The sequence below is a fragment of the Astyanax mexicanus genome, chromosome 9, assembly GCF_023375975.1.
Source record: "Astyanax mexicanus isolate ESR-SI-001 chromosome 9, AstMex3_surface, whole genome shotgun sequence".
NCBI classification, from domain to species: domain Eukaryota; kingdom Metazoa; phylum Chordata; class Actinopteri; order Characiformes; family Acestrorhamphidae; genus Astyanax; species Astyanax mexicanus.
In genome coordinates this window covers 39,951,685-39,970,546 of record NC_064416.1, presented here as the reverse complement: position 1 = coordinate 39,970,546, position 18,862 = coordinate 39,951,685, and the positions used below count along the sequence as shown (strand labels likewise).

The following is an 18,862-nucleotide window of genomic DNA, read 5'->3' as shown; positions in this document are numbered from 1 at the left end:
GTTATTTAGAGCATTTATTTGCAGAAAATGAGAAATAATAACTGAAAATAACAAAAAAGTTGCAGAGCTTTTAGACCTTAAATAATGCGAAGAAATCAAGTTCATATTCATAAATTTTTAAAAGTTAGAAAATCAATGTTTCGTAGATTATCCCTGGTTTTTAATCACAGTTTTCGTGCATCTTGGCATCATGTTCTCCTCCACCAGTCTTACACACTGCTTTTGGATAACTTTATCCCACTCTTGGTGCAAAAGTTCAGCTTTATTATATTCCAGAGGTTTTCAATTTGGTAAAATTAAAGAAACATCATTTTAAGTGATCTCTTATTTTTTTACAGAGCTGTATGTCCTAATCAAGGCACTGCATATCACTGTTTAAAAAAAAAATCCAATTTCTTAAAGGTTACACCGTGTTACATAGTGCTGGCAAAAGGTTTTGTGCAGCTCTAACAAAATAGGATTTTCCCTACCAGTGTCAATGGAGCATCAATGTGATTTTGGAACCGTTTCTTTTTATGCAGAATACATAGTAATGAGGAATATGCATCAGTCTGAATGTTGGGAAAGTCTTTCTGTAATGTAGTGGGTTCTCTATATCGTTTCTCCTCAGGGAGCAAGCCCTGCCCACCATCCAGATCCAGCTTCAGAGAGACACATCTGACTATGGCATCCCCGCCGAGCTCCACCCTGGCAGCAGCACCAAGTCCTCCAGCGGCCTGCCCAAGACTATCTCCAAACTCACTTCCAAATTCACCAAGAAGACCTCGTCCAGCTCAAACACAGGCGGCAGCTACTCCATCCCCAGCACGCCTTCTCGCAGCATGTTGACCACCAGCGGCGCGGGCAACAGCAGCCAGGACGACAAGCCGAAGACCCTGGGTGACGGCCGGCTGCACAGCCTGCTCCAGATGAGCACGCCCGGCACCCCTGACCCGGCGCAGCAGGTCGCCAACGGTGCAACACCAGACGAGCAAGGGATGAACCTGCCCACGGACCAGGAGATGCAAGATGTGATTGACTTTCTGTCAGGATTTAACATGGGCAAGTCCCAGCAGGCCTCCCCTCTGGTCAAGAGAAGGAACTCTGTGGCCTCCACCAATGCAGCTGACCTGAAGACGAGCAGTGCAGTGGCTCCGCCCACCTCCCAGGCCCAGGTTCCACACAGTACCATCTCATTGGCTCAAACTTTGCCTCAACCACAGCCACAACCACAGCCCCCTCAACAGCAGCAGCAGCAACCCCAACTCCCCACTACACCCAAACAGCAGCAGCAAACAGCAGTGCCCCCACAGCCCCAGGCCCAACCCCAGCCTTCACCTCAAGCCCTGCAGTACTACCAGCACCTCCTGCAGCCTATCGGCCAACCCCAGCCTCAGCAACCACCACCGATCTCCCCCCAGCTGCCCTCACAGCAGCCCCCACCACCCCAGCCTCTGAGTCAGCAGAGGCCTCCCAGCAAGTGGCCTCAGGGCCCACCAGCAGGACTCTCCCCGATCGGACACATGACCCAGTGGGGCACGCCCGCCCTCCCGGACCTCAGCTCGGACCTCTACAGCTTGGGGCTGGTCAGCACCTACATGGACAGCATGATGTCCGAGATGTTGGGACAAAAGGTGCCTCCAGGGCCACGCAACAACACCTGGCCTAACCGAGATCAAAGTGAGCAGGGAGTGTTCGGAGTGCTAGGGGATACCATGCCCTTTGACCCAGCAGGTAAGGAGCAGTGCTACACACATGCAGTACTAGTCAAAAGTTAGGACACATCCCTTATCATTGAAAGTTTTTTGCTTTATTTATATTAGTTTCTATATTGTAGACTAATATTGAAGGTGTCAAAAATGATGCAGGAACACATGTGCATGTGTTATGAAGTAAATAAAAGTTTTAACCAAGACAAAATATGTTTTATACTTTAGATTCTTTAAAGTAGCACATTTTGCTTTGATACCAACTACATATGAGCTCCAAACGTTTGACTGGTAATGTGTATTTAAACATAGTTATCCAATATCCCAACCCAGTTTTGCAATACAATATTCATCATACAAAAAAAGCTTTTTGTAACCAACTAGTATACAAAGCATTACCATCAGAGAAATGGTATTATATCAAAATATGAAAACATTAAAAATTGAAAGTCGCTATGGAGCACATATTGATGGGTAGCACAAATTGACAGTGCACTCAACACAGGCACCAGACCTGTTTAGATTCTTCAACGTACCACAATGCATTACCTGGCATTCTGACAATACTAGAATAATTTAAACTATGAGATCAGTGTTGATTTTGATTTAATTTTAGTTAAAATGTGAAATTTTAGTCATTATGTTATTAGTTTTAGTCTAGTCTTGTTAAATTGCTAAAATATTTAGTCTCGTTTATGTCATACTTGTGTTTCAGTAGCTTGAGTTCTGCCATTTGCTAGTTAATTTGTTGCTTGTTTGTGCTGAGGTCAACCTTAACTTGTATGTAAACACAGGTAATGTGCATTACCTCTTAGTTTTGATGAATTAATGGTATGTAAAGTGCAGTAATGGCTGTATGAATTGTGAATTGTGTTTATGGACAATATAGCCTTAATAACAATAATAACACCTTAGCTAATGATCATGGATTGCACATATTTCATTTAGACATTAAACAATGCAAGACTTATTAACATGAGATAATTTAATTGGCATACTAGATAACTAAGCTAAGTGACCTGCCACATATCTGAACATGTTCTTAGTTTTCTAAATGTCTTGATGGTGAGACTTATGTCTCATGCCAAACCACAGTAAATCCCATTGTCTTAAAATGTTACACAGAGAAAGTCAGACAGCACTACTTCATTTCTTTTAGATCTAACACACAAAATCATTAATTTATTTCTTTATCTATCCTCCTTCCAAACTTTATATACAGCAGCTGCTTAAATGTCCTAATATTTGAGTAAATACTGCAATATGACTTAAAATAAATAAACCATAAATGATTTGGTCTTTATATTTATTCCATTTTCACCAGATCAATTAAATATTGGTAGATATTGGTGCATTTTTTAAATTTATTCTGACCAAATAGAGCTAAACACTGCCTCTGAAGGTGGGTCCTCATATTAATAGGTTTAGGAACCCTTGTCATACTCTGCTGGGTTGGCTTATGTTGCCTTGTAGAGTTTTTCTCCCAAGTTCTTGAGCTTCTGCCAGTTTGACGGTCAGTGTTAAGCATAGCGATGAAAATGGGTGGTTGTGGACGTTAGAACTCAGAATTCATCCCTTTAGACATTTGTAAGCTACGAACTGTCAGAATAAACAGTAGAAAATACAGACATAAGTGTGTCGGTCCCTGGAGTGTGTGTGTGTGGGGGAGCTTTGTGTGTCAGTAAATCGAAGTAGAGCTCCAAGTCAGCAGAACTACAGGTCCTTCACTGTTAGACACAGCAGATTTTCCCAGGAGCAGGAGAGTCATTAGTGACACACTGGTGCACCATTAGCGAGCCAGTTACTGTAGCTGGAGAGGAGTGTGTCTGAAACACTGCTGCTAGTGTTGCTGTCTGGCTGGACTGAAGTGAACTTCAGCAGCACTGGATTGAGAAAGAAAAAAAAAATTGTTTGGTGGTGGTGGCATAAAGTGATATAAAAATTTATTTCTGTTTTATCATAAAAAGCGTCTTGAAGCCACAGATGAGTTTCTGTCTCTGCATTTATGTACTACATCTACATGCTGGAGACACTTATAGGAGTGTCTAATATTGAGGCTGTAACTAGGCCTGTCACGATAACACAATTTTTAGAACAATATATTGTCACAGTAAAATTGTCATTTTAAAGCACCAAATCTTTTTTTCTGCTTCTGGGTTCCCAAAGGAGCTATAAGACCATGTGCCACAGTAATAAAATACTAGCATAATAATACTATTACACCATTTTACAGTGAAACTAACTTTATGTTATTAAGAACAGACATTGGGCTTCCAATATAAAAATATTTTAATATCCTAAATAACTAAAACAAATAAAGTACAAGCAGCCTGTGACACCCTGTGGGTTCTGAGAAAACTGCACTAAATACCTTTAAAAAATAAAATAAAATTTAGTAACATTTACGTTAATTAAACTTTTTTTAAAACTCTGGACACAACACATAAGCACTTGCTGATCATATATGTATGTGCTGTAAAACACACATTAGCTCAAAAACGTGTTTATCTGATCAAAGACACAGATAACTCAGCAGCCCATAGCTCTTGCTATAAATGTATTTTGTAATGTAACTGTCAGACAAATTTTGAGCAAGAAACACCAGCATGTTTACGGTGTGGGGCTTGAGGCAGGATCTCTCTGGAGTAACAATATTCATATTCAATATTCAGCTCTGGGCTGATGATCTCATGTTAGTAGTATTGCCAGCTTTTGTTGCCACTGTTGTGAAAGGAATCATACCGGCTCATTCACGTTGATGGTTCTCCTCCATCATTTGGCTTAAACGAAAACACCAAAACATTATCAATTAATTTAACAAATTGCGTTGCAGTGTTCGTGTCTAATAGAGTGGAGTATAGTGAAAGAACAACACAGTGTTTAAAAACTCCAGCAGCACTGCTGTGTCTGATCAACTCATACCAGAACACCACACACTAACACCTCATACACCACCACCATGCTAATCAGTGCTAATCACTGTGGTGCTGTGAATAATGACCCTCCATTCAAATAATAATAGCTTATAATAATAATAATAATGGTTTGTGGTGGTCCTGTGGAGTCCTGACCAGTGAAGAACTGGAGAGAAGGATGTTTTTGAAAAATCTACAGAGAAACCAATACAGTAATACAAAGTGTTCTATATGCTTAATGGAGCTCGATAAATGGATAATGAGTGTAGACACAAGGAGGCGGTAATATATCATAATATTCTTAAAAGACTGCGTGTGTGTGTGTGTATGTATATATGTGTGTGTATGAGGGAGAAACCGAATGCACTGTTTTCATAGTTCTCTAGCAGAGCTCTCATTATTGCAGTGCAGGTCTTTGTGCATTTGATGGCTCCATTGTGCGTTTGTGCTGCGCTGGGCAGTCTGGATAAAGAGACTGGGCTTCGGGGCTAAACACACCAGCTCAAAAAAAAGAGCTGAGCATGCCCTACTGAATTCCTCTCTCTCTCTCTCTCTCTCTCTCTCTCTCTCCATCTCTCTCCCTCTTTCGCTCTCTCTGTCTAGCTCTGCCTGTGCCTCTCTACCTCCCCCCATAACCCCCCCATGCTGTTTTCCCCCTCTATCTGTACCTCCTTGATGCCCTCTATCTGTAGATCTGAAGGTTACGATTTAAGCACATCGATATTAAAGATGGGCATTAATATTATATTATATATATTATAGTGCAGTATACACTTGTATTCATGATCATATTAACTGTATTTTGAATTTTAAGAAAGCTTGGTTATAGTGCTGTATTATATGTAGTCTATTCACTAATGATTTTAGAAATAAACATTATAAATGATGTAAAAATATTAAAAATGTCATATAATTTGCCTTGTTTAAAATAAAATAGAATTCTACTATTCTATGATTTAATCTATGATTTCATTTCTCTCGCTTACAGTTGGCTCAGATCCAGAGTTTGCGCGTTATGTTGCTGGGGTCAACCAGGCCATGCAGCAGAAGCGGCAGGCTCAGCATGTCCGTCGCCCTAGCAACGCCCGCAGCAACTGGCCACTCCCTGACGACCAGCACAGAACCTGGTCCCACCCCGAGTACTACAGTGAGGGGTGAGTGACAGGCGGAGAGACCACCCATATCTCCACAGGAGCCTCTGGGTGTCGGTTTCTGAACTTTTTATAAGAAATGCAACCCATAATCATATTTTTAGATTTGCCCCAGTTGTCGATCTGAATGTGGGGAAATGGCTGTGTGAAGCCCTGCTTACTGCGTAACTGATCTTTTAATATAGCAGCTTCTGTACAAGTATAGATTTTCAGGCCATACCCTAAAAACTTTACCCTCAGCAAAAACAGCGATGTATATTAATTAAGTAGAAGTGCTTTACTACTGTATTTAGTACTAAAATACTGCATCTGTATCTACTGGAGTACTATTTTTACTCCACTACTGTACTTAAGTACTAAAATACTGTATCTGTATCTACTGAGGTATTATTATTTTTTCTCCTACTTCCACTTTTTTTTTACTACATATTAACAATGAGTTTAATTTTTTTACTCTGATTCATTTTTATGTGCTGCATCGTTACGCATTAAAATTATAAAAAGGTTATGAATTATTTCAAACTCAAATTTTCACTAAAACCAGAGCGGTAGATGCTCTGCACAGTCAGAGTTTGATGAAACTCCATCACTGATATTAGATCAGTTTGTTCGCTTGATTCTCAGACCTCTGGTTCAAATCCCGGTCATGCTGCTTGCCACTTTTATTCGGGTCTGCCTCTCTAATTATTTTTTTGCCCTTCTATGAGTAAAACCATGGTCAGCTGAGCTTTTGATCTTTATTTATATGTATATTTACTCAAATACAGCCATAGTTTAATCTGAATTATGCTGAAGTAGCTTTTTCTGTGAGCAGGGAAGCAGTGAACAGTTCCTGGTCAGCCAATCAGGGTGACTCTGCCAGCTCCAGTGATGAGACGTCCTCTGCCAACGGGGACAGCCTGTTCTCCATGTTCTCCGGCCCTGACCTGGTAGCAGCAGTCAAGCCAAGACGGTAAGAAACAACAATTACTGATCTTTTGATTTGACAGCTAGTTTTATTTAAGGTTTTAGTGCATTTATGGTTAAAACTGATCATCTGTTGCTGGGTTATTAGAGAAAATATTGTAATATTTGTTAACTTTGTGCAACCACAGTTCCTATGTTGACTGTAGCTTTTTCTTTTGATGCCTCAGATTCTGGTGTATTACAATATGTCAGTGTCATGATTATGTTCAGTACATTTATCTTAAGAGCATTATAGAGCAATTAACAAATGCAATCAATGGTGCTAAAACAGTAAATTTACTTTAGATATGGAATTAATAGAAGGTCTATTTGTTGGAGTTTAGATCAGACCCAAAAAATCCAGGCCGAGCCTGTGCACTTTCTGTCTGAGCCTGACCCGGACCATCCAACAAAACTTCTTTTAATTGCAATTGTGTGAATGAATGAAATCTGTTCAGAAGGGTGTCAGTGACATTGACAGAACAGGTCTATGCTTCTTCCATGCTGCACTAACATTCTAACTTTCTACTATTTGCAGCTTTTTTTGGAGTCACAGTGTGATTTTGTTAACTTGCTTTATTGTAATGATCATGCCCTAGCTTTATATAAAATAAAAAACAACATTTAAAAATGTAGTTCTTTGTCACGGTCCATTTCTTGAGCCTCACCTGACAGAGCCTGAGGAAAGTGGTGGCAAATCTCAGCCTCAGAGTTCAGGTTAGGCATCAGGCTCAGGCAGGAGAAACTAAACTCTACTATTTGCCACAATACAAGTGTTTCTATGCAGGGCAGCACCCCTGTTTGGCATAGTCTTTAACACATGATGTAAATGATGGAACAACCCTTGTTGTGTGTGTGTGTGTGTGTGTGTGTGTGTGTGTGTGTGTGTGTGTGTGTGTGTGTGTGTGTGTGTGTGTGTGTGTGTGTGTTTGTGTGTGTTTGTGTTTGCAGGAAGCACAGCTGTGGTGAGCAGGAAGTGTGTACCCTGCCCTCTCCTCCTCTCCATCACACCAGCGATGACAATAACCAGGTAATGAGTTCAGCCTTCACATGCCAACCCTTTTTATAGGCTTTTTTATGATTTTATACTTGACTGTTTTGGTGGAAAATACTTGTTTTTCTTTAATAATATCAGTAGATCTCCAATTGTTAACCAGTAAAGCTGGTTTCAGATATGGTCCTAAATAAGAAATTTTAGAAAAAAGAAAGTGTAGTCCATAAAAAAATTGAAAGAACTGGAAATTTTAGGGGGAGTCTATGGCTACATCCAAAAACCACAAACGTTACTGCTTTTTCTTACTGATCCTCCTCCTCTCCTCTGTGATCCGGAAACTAAATACTGGAGAAGACAAAAGAAGCAGCTTAAAATCCTCCTTAAAGCCTCTCTAAGCGAAAGATACACCAGAGTATCCAACCCAAGAAGTATTTTAGGATTTGTGCACAGAGTGCACAAATACACGTTTTTAAATTAAATTAGTAAATATTATTAATTTACTTATTAAAATGTATAATACATTGTGAACATATATAAATCACTTTTGAAAAAGGAGACATCATAAAATAAATAACACACAAGGCTTCTTCTTTTATGAAGACAAATTTGGCAAAATTTTAGGAATGTAGTATTTTCTCTGCAATGTGCAGGAGTTTAAACGTGCACAATTAACACAATGAAAAAGGATGGCTGCTTGCAGCAGCTGTGATTGGCTGGGCAAATTAGGGTGAGCTGAAAGCGAGCTTTGTGATTTGGCTCAGTTTCAGTAGTCAGCATCCTATTAAAACGGATCAGCCGTCCCATTTACTCCATTACTACTGCTCCTTCTCTCCATTCCTTCTCTCTGCTCCTCTCCTCCCCTCCATTTCTCCACCTTCTTCCGGGATAGGAAAGGAGCAGTAGGGAGAAGGGAGGAGGAGGTGAGGAGCAAAAGGAATGGAGATGCAGCCCATTAGAGGAGCATAAGTAGCCTAGCTCTCACTGATTGGGACGTGGCTCAATGTTAGCCTGTGTGTTAGCACCACAACATGCTAGCCTTTATCCTTCATAACATGGGGATCTACTGTAGCTTGTGGGAGAGAATTGGCAAAGAATAAAATGATGGTGAAGATATATCACTAAAAGAGATCCCTAAAAGCTGTGCGTTCTTCAGGCAGTGTCAAATAACAACTTAAATGTGCTTCTCTTCCACTTCTTTGCAATACAGGAAAGCAAAACTAAGACCTGGCCTCCCAAGGCCCCGTGGCAGCACTCCTCCCACTCGAACACGATGCCCAATCCCAGCTCTTCCCTCTATCAGATGACCATCCCTTCCAGCCAATGGGGAGACTCCATGCAAATACTGCAGTCTCCGGTGTGGTCGACGGCCAGCGACTGCTCTCCTTCCAGTGGCCTCTCCTCTGGCTTCCCTTTCTCCCAGCAGCAGCAGCAGCAGCAGCAGCAACAACAGCAGCAGCAGCAACAAGCTTCCCAGCATAAAGCTCTCAGCAAAGGCTTCAAAAACTTCCCACTAAAACCTGAACACCGGCCCTCGTACCTGCACCAGTACTGAGCCGGACTAGTACTAGCGCAAGCTGCCTTCTGGTTGCTGTTTTAGGTGCAGGGATTTTGTAACAGAGTGTGTTGTAGTAGTGCAAAGACTAGGGAGTGTGAGCTTTAGAAGATAGTGTAAGCTGCTCCTGGAACAGCAATGAAGGGTGAACCGATCTTCTGTCACTTGTTTTGGCCATGTCGGAATGCCGAGGTTCAGGAATCAGTGTCAGATTAGTGTCACTAGGGTGCGTTTAAAAGCTGTTCAGCTGTTCAAAAGAAAAACAGACAAAAAACGACACAAAAAAGACATAAAGAAGTAAAATGTGGGATGCTGCAGAGCAAATAGATCAAGGGAGCGACCCCCATCTGCCAAGGAGCCGCGTTAGTTAGTCTGTCTGACTGAAGGGTTCTGCGCTGATCTGGAAGTCAGACAGGACTAACGCTTGAGGTCGGGTGAGCATCTCACTGTTCTGCTCTTGGGCCTAGTACAAAACTGTAGCCGAGACGTTCTTCTCGACCTTTAGTCTGACTACCAACCTGTACATTTTGATAGTTCTTTAGACGAGTGTGGTTTTTATAGGCGAAAATTTGTACTGAACATTGTGGCTATTATTATTATCATCATATTGTTTTTGTATCGGTACCGGAGTTTCCCCCCGGCTTCGACGGAATCGTTCTGACTGCCATTCGCGCCATTCTCTCTAGTGCATGATTCATGCTTCCCAGCAGCTCGCGACTCTATGCGAGTCTATGCTGCTGCTTGAGCTTCTGCTCCAAAGCTTGACCGAACACAGATCTAGAATTCCACCTGCCATGTTCCGCTTCTGGAAAAATGAGGAAAACCAAGGAATTCTTTTTTTTTTTTTTTTTTTTTTCGTGTGTGTGAGAAATCCTAGAATCGGTCTTTAGTTGTAATTCCAGCTGCGAAAAGCAGGAGACTTGCTACCGTGTTCCTCGACCGTGGATAAGGTGACCTGCATGGCTGTTTAACCAATGTGAGACAGACAGACAGACAGACAGAGAGAGAGAGAGCTGCAGATGGAGAGATGAAGAGATGGAGAGATGGCGAAGGGCCGGGCTGCCACCCATGAACTATACTGTGTTGAAAAAGCTGTAACTGCCAAATCTCGTGTCAGATCACTTAGACTACAGCTCCCAGCTACTGTTCCATAGCTTGTAAATGACTCAGAAAAAAATATAAATAAATATATATATATATATAAATATATAAATAATTTACTTCTTTTTATGAAGAAGCTTTGAGCAGGCTCGGCAGAAAATATAATAATCATAGCAGATGTGTAATTTGAAAAGAAATACACTACTTTTTCAACATCTGACAGTTTAAAACAAATTAAAAAAACAAAAAAAGTTTAAAAACATTAGCAGTAAACTACGTGCCATGTTTATTATATAGCACTTGCATATTTTTGTTCTCTTTACTTTTCTCCAACCAAAGCGTTCATAGGGTGAATGGTGCTTGATATAAGATATAACAGAGTCTGGGAGTTCTAGTGACATTTTAAAGAACGTATCTAGATACCCTGCTATGAAATGCCCCCCTTTGGGAAAAGTCTACTGTCAAAATTCATACTTTTTACTTTTACATACTTTTATTTTTCCTTATTTTTTTTGGATTGGCTGTTCATTTCAGAACTACACTAAAACACTAAAAACAAACATAACATATTTCGTTTCTTTGAAATACAATATATTTCTTGTACAAATATTGACAGTATTAATCTTATTTTTGTATTTTCTTACATGTTATACCATTACTATATATGTTAACATAATATAGGCATATTAAGTAAAACATTATTTTTCCCAAGATGTGAAAAGCACATTTTTCTTTTTCTACAGAGTCAAAAAAAAAAAAATCTACGTTCTATCTACAAAAGGTTACCAAATACGCCATTACAAACACTAAAAACGTTTCTTATAAGATTTGGGGTGTTTGGGTTTTTTTTGTTTGTGTTTTTATTTTTTGGAGCCCGTTCTTCTTCAGTTTCTATGGCTGTGGGCTGCATTTAAACAGCCCAGAATGTTAACTTTTTTTTTGTGATGTTTGCGGATGCCAATGTTGCCTGTATTTATGATATGACCATGTTTTCTGAGAACTAACATACTTACCATGTTTACAGAGAATCGTTTGCTGTATATAAATCTATATCTTTTTATAGTTCTGTGCTTTGCACAATCAAAAACGTAGGGGTTGTTGCTTTGTCTGTGTTCTCGCCCAAACTGTTGCAGCCTTTTTAAAAAGACCTTGGACTGTAAACATTAAGTTAGCATTTTTCAGCTGTGTCAAAAATCTAAAAAATGGTTTACTAGTGGCTTCAAAAATAACGAAAAACAGTTTGAAATAATACGACAGAAGACATTACACTGATCCATGATATGAAGGGGGATTGCTTGGCTTATGTTGCTTATTGTTCACTAGAGCTGGCAACCGAAACTTTCCAAGTGTACCAGCAATGCAAAAAAAATAAATAAATAAACGTATTAGAAAAATGGACTTGTGTTTATTTCATGCATTTGTCTGTTTCCTCACTGCCTGGCATTTATCAAGTCAGAGGGTAAAATAAGGGATGAAAAGTTTTTATTAATTTTATTATCAAAGGAACAGTAATAAATACACAATGTTGTACACAGTACAACGTTTTAAGCTGCTGGGTCTCAGCTGGGTTGAACTGGAGTAACTGGAGTTTCTGGAGCCTCTGTGTTTGGATTCGCTGTTGCCACATCTTCACAAGAATTCTGGACATAAATAACAAAAAAAAAAAAACATCCCATCACATTATTACAATATTACAGACCTTTTAAAATATAAAGTTGAGTAGTCACACTGACTCACCACTGCAGAATCGGGCAAATCTGGACTGGCATCCGCTATAGTCCCTAAATAAACCAGGTTTCTGTGAAGGATCTGCTGGTATCTGAAGGCAGAGGTAATAAAAAGAGACTTAATTCATCAGAAAGGCAGTAATGTATTTAGTAAAAGCTGCAGTAAGTACAGCGGATGTAAAGGGCAGTTCTAACTATTTTTTTATGTTACCTATGTAATTAGGTGGTTAGTCAAATAACAATGAAATTAAACTTGTCTTGAATAGACAGTGTTGCTGTTAACCATGAATGAATTTAAATAGTAAAATGTCTCTTTGATATAGAACAACACATTAATACACTTTTATTGATTAACTAGTTACATGTACATGTTAACCCCTATTATGGGCCAGTTTAGTCTATTGTGCAGTTTCCTTTCCCTCTCTGCCAATTGCCTTTAGGAAATTCAGAACACATCAGCTCCCACTTTAGATGAACACTTAAACTTTATTTTCACAAAAAATCCCTTATAAAACATTATTTTGGTAACGCTAACAATGCTGTAAATCTGTGTGTAAAGAAAACTGTGTAGAACTGTATCTAGTTCTATCTGGATTTATCTGGTTCTAAAGCCCTGTATTCTGCTACTCACTCTCTGGATCGTGTATTGTGTATGAGAGTGTATTAAATCCTGCAGGTATCTGATTCCATTCACCACTACTGTAAACAATTCTGATTTTCTGTTATGACAAGCTTTTCACACCAAACTCACTCTAAATGACATTACGACTTAATTATACTCTAATATTACCATTTATTATATAGATAGATGTACACAGAGTGATCTATTTTAAGTGTTTATTTATTCTATTGTTGTTTATGGCTAACAGCCAATGAAAACCCAAAAGTCTGTGTCTCAGAAAATTACAATATTATATAAGACCAATTGGTACTTTGGGCAGTGTGGGCAGTGTGCCAAGTCCTGCTGGAAAATGAAATCCTCATCTCTATAAAAGTTGTCAGCAGAGGGAAGCATGAAGATTTTGTGGGAAAACAAAACTGCACTGACTTTAGACTTCATGATAAAACACAGTGGATCAACACCAGCAGATCACATGACTCTCCAAATCATCAGTACATTTTACATTTCTTTGTAAATGAAGGGAGCAGAGTCTGGAGGAAGAGTGGAGAAACACACAGTTCAAACTGCTTGGGGTCTAGTGTGAAGTTTCCACCAATCAGTGATGGTTTGACTTTACTGTACTTACTGAACACATTCTGTGGCTCTGCCTTTCTGCATATACTCAGCTATACATCTCACAAGCTGGTCGTTCTCATCCAGGAGCTGAAATATAAGAAAATACACAAGAGAAACACAGTGTTAGAAGAGTTGAACTGGTTACATTATTGTGCACTTTCCTTTCCCTCTCTGCCAATTGCCTTTAGGAAATTCAGAACACATCAGCTCCCGCTTTAGATAAACACTTAAACTTTATTTTCACAAAAATTCCCACATAAAACATTTTGGTTACGCTAACAATGCTGTAAATCTGTGTTTAAAAAAACTGTGCTTAAAAAAAAGATTTTAATGTTGTACACTATTTAGGGTGCATAGAAAATGAACAAGAGTATTGCCATGTTTTCCGGATGCCCACACAGGACAAATGCACTATTATACACATTAAAGACACAGTGCGGAAACTATCCAATAGGTGGCGGAGGCAAAGATACACAAATAAGAATACGCATTATTACATACATTATCAACATTATCAGCCACCAATATCATGTTAAAAATTTGTTATTAATAAAATTTAAGCTTAATGTATACTTATTTTCCTGTTAATTTTGGGTATTTTAGGAAGGAAAGTGAGGCGGCTGAAGATCCCGCAGGTCTAAGTAACCAAAACTGTAATTCTTAAAAAGAAAATAAAACATTTTCTTTTTAGGGTCAAACAAGCCCTGGATGTTAATTTACACAAATTTCTCCCCCGAAAAGTCAAACGAGTTATGAAATTTAAAGAATATAAATTGAAAATAAATAGCCTGTTCTTTGTATTTCCAGACGCCCTAACTCCAGATTATCAGTCTGTTAAAATGCAATCTTATTTCCCACCATTTTAGTAAGAATTTAGGGTAATTACACCGATCATGCTAAAAAGGTCTTTAACACATATATGTGGAGCAGTCTCCTGTCAGAGTGGGTGAGTCTGATGATATTAGTGTGGACCCTGTCAGGCTCTCTTTATCTTGCCAACTCTCTTCAGTTCTAATTCTACATTTCTTTGGTTTAACAGTGCCTGAATGAGCAGATGAAAACTGAATTAGCTGTTCTCATATCTCCATTTACAATAGCTTTCGGATCAGAATCCGAAAAACAGATATGGCCAGAAAAAGGTCCTGGAACACACCAGATCCCTTGTATTTAAATATATGTGGCTTTGCAGGAATGGTAGTAGAACCACAATGATGCCATTCATTCTAATATTTTGTCCACTAAGAAAAACTACTGCTGCTCTTAATTAAAAAAGAAAAAAATCTTAAGAGCTCTTGCTGCCAATTCAGAGGGTCGTAATAAAGAAATTGTATAGTAATTTTCGTTGTTCTTTAGTTTATTCACAGTCTAATAGTTTTATTTTCAGAATTTGGTGTTAACTTCAACAGACTATTTGATAATCTGGAGCTAGAGTAATTGGAAATATGCAGAACAGGCTACTATTTATTCTTAATATATTGTCTTTAAATTCAATAAATCTAAATCTAAAGGAATTAGTTTCTCAGGGGGGTGTCTGTGGAAATATTTCACATTTCTACTCAGTGACAAAACTCCTGCATCTGAAAAAAAAACAGCAGGACCAGTTAGTTTTTTTGGCTTTCTCCGTCACATGGCATCTTATTCAGTAGCTCCTCCAGTTCCACTGGCTGTTGTGTTTACTGGCTCTCCATGGAAACGCGAGCCCATAGTGTAATTATGGTGCGTCACAGCGGACAAATAGCTAGTTTATTAAACGAGAGGAGACGAAACTCATAGATGTGTGTCCGGACGGGACTACAGAGTTTAGCAAAAAACAGTACTTAATTCACCCTGTAATTTTCTCAGAGGACATCTAAGAAAAACACGTAAAGTTACATGGTCAATCCGGACGGCAGTAAAATCACGGAGGATCCTCTTGAAAAAGAGAAAAATACCCCAGAACCCCCTGAGAAACTAATCCTGTCCGGATAGGGTTTAACTCGGCTCAATCCCGCTCTCTACTGGCGCAGCGACGGTATTTCAACTTTTTAAGGTGGACTGAAAAGGCTGAATAAGACGCTGCGGCGAATAAGAAAACAAAACACTCCCTCCGTTCTGCTGGATTTATCCGGTTGTATCCAGTTTTATCCTGTTTCATCCGGTTTCATCTGGATTTATCTGGTTCTAAAGCCCAGTATTCAGGTACTCACTCTCTGGATCGTCTCCTGGTTGATCTGAGCTTTCCCGCGCTGTCTCTTCGGAACAAACACCACAGACATGCTCCTCTCTGATCCTACAGGAGAGATTAACCTGTTCTAGACCCGTTATTCTGATCTCAGATCAGTAAATAACCCTAGATCCTCTCCTCAGACCGTCTTTTCCTCAGGAGTTTACTCACTGATATAACTATCCTGCTGATACAACACCGAAGAGGTGGGTAACCCAGGTCCAGAAAGTAAAAATCCACCCCAGGGTTTTTTACTCGGCTGAGCTGTCTAGGCGGTTGGTACAAAAACCCTGGAATGGATTTCTACTCTCAGGACTTGGGTTACCCATCTCTACAGCACTGTACTGTGGGTAAACAGAAGAGCCGGTTTATGGAGAGACTGCCCACACCCCGTCAGAAACTTACTGCAGCAAACCGCTAGAGGGCGCCCGCCAGTGAGACCTCAATGAATGGGGTTAATGAAGCTAAACGGCTAAAACAACAAATAAACCTTAGTAATTCACTTCTTACCCAAACCATTTCTTTAATTTTAGAAATTAGATTCATTCATTTTACTAAAAACGTACCAATGTGTCTCATCTTTTCTACAGCAAACATTTTTAAACAGTAAAGGAGCTAGCATTACTGTTACCCATTTTCCCCCTTTTTATTAAAAAATAAGAACATTTAAAAAAACAGGGAGCACCTGGTCTTAAACCTGGTTCAGCAGACCAAGGCACTGCCACTATGATCTAGAAATAGAAATTAGAAATAAAATAATATATAAAAAAGAACAGGGAGTACAAGTACACACGCACAAACACAAAATAATAATAAAATTCTTCATACGTCAACTTTCCAGAATCTAGTATGAGTACATCAAAACAAATTAAAACGAGTGCAATTAAAAAGAGTGCAATTAAAAAAGCAGGGAATGTGTGCCTTTAAAAAGCTAAACAAAATTATTTATATAGTTAAATTAAGTTAAGTTGTCCATATAATATATTATTTCATTGTAAACTAAAGTAGGTGTGTCCTGTTTAATTTCCTGTTTTATCCTGTTGGGGAAAGTAGATGCTGAGGGATCCAGGGTTGATTTGGATACTATTATTTTTGCTTTACTTGCTGGGATTTCTTTTTTAATATATATTTTTAATTAGCTAATTTTGTCCCCCACCTGGTGAGCCTCTAGCCTAGAGGTAAAACACAATTTGTATTTGTTGGATTAGCTACTGAAGGAAATCCCCTTTTGGTGATTTCTTAATAAAATTATTTAATTGATTTTCATGTTTTGAATACTCAAAGTGGCGTAGCCGGCTACATTGGTGTAATTCATATAGTTTAATTTAAATTACTAATTTTTATATTGATTTTCTTTTACTTGCCCCGCCACCTATGGATTCTTCAGTCTCTTAATAGCAGAAACTGCAAGTCCTACCCTTTGCTGGCTGTTTGATGAGATGATTCTCAAGATAACCAATAATTTAAAATAGTTTAAAAGGCTTATGATTAAAGTTTAAAAGCTTTAAAAAATTATGTTCAGTGCTAAAAAAAAAGTATGGTTCTGTATTGAGAAAATGAGTAAATAGTTAAGTAAAAAAATTATTAAACACAACTTTTGCTGAGGTGCTCCATATGAACCAGTTTAATCTGGACTCGCTGGGGCGCGCCCTCCGGTGCACCCATAAACCCATAGCACTCTCTCGAGTGGGAAATCTCCTCTGTAGAATATCTGTGGTAAATGTTTTGTTTACCTTCTGCAGCAGATCACTCACTCTGCCCCCTGCAGGAGCGGCAGGGTAACACACTTCCTCTAGATTCAGCCTAGATAAGAAAACCCCTCTACTGCCCCAATCACCTTTTAGATTCAGTGTTTTATAGATCCAGACCTGCTTTCAGAGGGAGTGTCTTTGCTGAAACCTGCAGAGTCTGGATGAAAGTGTTTTTATTGGTTGGTTGGTTGGTTTTACTCTGCAGAGGCAAAAGTGAACTAAATACATACTACCCATATTATTCACACAGCCCATTTACACACTACCCTCTATACAGTGTTCAATTTAGATTTGGGGAAATAAATATTAACTATTAGTAATATATACCAGTTATAATAAATACTTTCATTATATCAAATCAGTTAAAAGTACCAGTCAAAGTTTGGACCGCTTTTTACAATTCAAATTGTAAATTTATCAAATACATTACATCCACCAAATGTGGCTTAAACTTTTTTTGGCTTTTCAGACCATCAAAAATGATTTTGTATACAGGTGCTGGTCAACGAATTAGAATAATTTTAAATAGTGCAATCATGAAATTCTTTGAATGCATTTTTTGTGCAGAAAGCAAATCAGGTGTTCACCGCACCTGTCCTACTCGTTAGACTAATCACAGAACTCGTTACCTGGAAAAAAATTGCTCAGCTGAGCTTTCCAAAAGGCCCATTTAGGCCATTTAACTGTGACACTGTTGTTTTATTGAATTAGAATAATGGAGAAACCGTTTCATTGAATTAGAATAATTTTTATTATAATTACAATCATCACTTTCTCAGTATTTTGTGGCTGCCCCCTTGGCTTGTATGACTGCCTGAAGTCTCCGCGGCATCGATTTGACCAGCTTGTCGCAAGTTTCCGCACTCACAGCTTCCCAGGCAGTGGCGATGTTCTGCTTCAGTTGGTCCAGCGTAGTAGGCTTTCTGCCTCGAATTTTCCGCTTGACGATGGCCCAAAGGTTTTCAATGACTTTTAGGTCAGGCGAGTTGGCCGGCCATGCCAAAACTTCAAGCTGTTTTTTAGTGAACCAATCTTTGGTCGACTTTGCCGCATGAGCCGGTGCAAGATCCTGTTGAAATATGAAGTCTTCTTCGCCGAACTGTTCCTCAACAGTCGGAATCAGGAACGTTTCTAGAACATCTTGATATACGGCAGCATTGACAGTCTTCTTGAGGAAGCAGAGTTTCCCTACACCTCGAGCGGACATGCATCCCCAGACCATAACGCTCTGGGGAAACTTGACGGATCTTTTCACGCACTCGTGGTTGTAGGTTTCGCCACCACGACGCCAGACACGAGGACCTTGGTCACCGAAGGAGATGCAGAAGCGTGATTCGTCACTGAAGACCACTTTCTGCCAGTCTTCAGCAGTCCACTCGCCGTGTTCTTTGGCCCACTTCAGCCGTTCCTCCATTTGTTTCTTGTTCAGCATCGGTTTTACTGCTGGAACGCGAGATTTGAAGCCGAGTTCGCGCAGACGATGGTAAGTGGTTGATCTGGAGATGTCAGCGCCGGTCTGCTTGTTCCACAAGTCGGTGAGCTCGGAAGTGGACTTGAACCGGTTGCTGACTGCGATCTTTCTCAGCTGCTTGTTGTCG

The 18,862-nt window shown here is 39.4% G+C and overlaps 2 protein-coding genes across 4 annotated transcripts in view; one reads left to right on the top strand and one right to left on the bottom strand.

Annotated features, from left to right (window-relative positions):
• The window catches only part of garre1 (granule associated Rac and RHOG effector 1), a 77,205-nt gene extending 65,461 nt beyond the window's left edge, over positions 1–11,744 (top strand). For all 3 annotated transcript variants that reach the window (XM_007251856.4, XM_007251857.4, XM_022679899.2), the window contains 5 exons: positions 611–1,713; positions 5,592–5,757; positions 6,569–6,706; positions 7,651–7,729; positions 8,901–11,744. In XM_007251856.4, the coding sequence (XP_007251918.3) occupies positions 611–1,713; positions 5,592–5,757; positions 6,569–6,706; positions 7,651–7,729; positions 8,901–9,245 (1,831 nt within the window). In that variant the 3' untranslated portion in view covers positions 9,246–11,744. The remainder of the gene's footprint in view (positions 1–610; positions 1,714–5,591; positions 5,758–6,568; positions 6,707–7,650; positions 7,730–8,900) is intronic.
• Positions 11,745–11,811: 67 nt separating this feature from the next.
• Positions 11,812–15,809, bottom strand: ss18l2 (ss18, like 2). Its single transcript, XM_007251858.3, has 4 exons — positions 15,497–15,809; positions 13,321–13,397; positions 12,084–12,165; positions 11,812–11,986 (listed from the first exon to the last, which is right to left on the bottom strand). Exons 1-4 carry the CDS (start codon positions 15,563–15,565, stop codon positions 11,906–11,908), a joined length of 309 nt encoding a protein of 102 aa, XP_007251920.3. The 5' UTR covers positions 15,566–15,809; the 3' UTR covers positions 11,812–11,905.
• Positions 15,810–18,862: the final 3,053 nt, after the last annotated feature.

Bases quoted from the DNA above. Each gene is read 5' to 3' on its own strand.
- ss18l2 (XM_007251858.3), bottom strand. From the start codon at position 15,565: ATGTCTGTGGTGTTTGTTCCGAAGAGACAGCGCGGGAAAGCTCAGATC. The intron at 13,398-15,496 runs GTGAGTACCTGA...CTTATATTTCAG, and splicing joins ACCAGGAGACGATCCAGAGA to CTCCTGGATGAGAACGACCA. The intron at 11,987-12,083 runs GTGAGTCAGTGT...ATTTATGTCCAG, and splicing joins ATTTGCCCGATTCTGCAGTG to AATTCTTGTGAAGATGTGGC.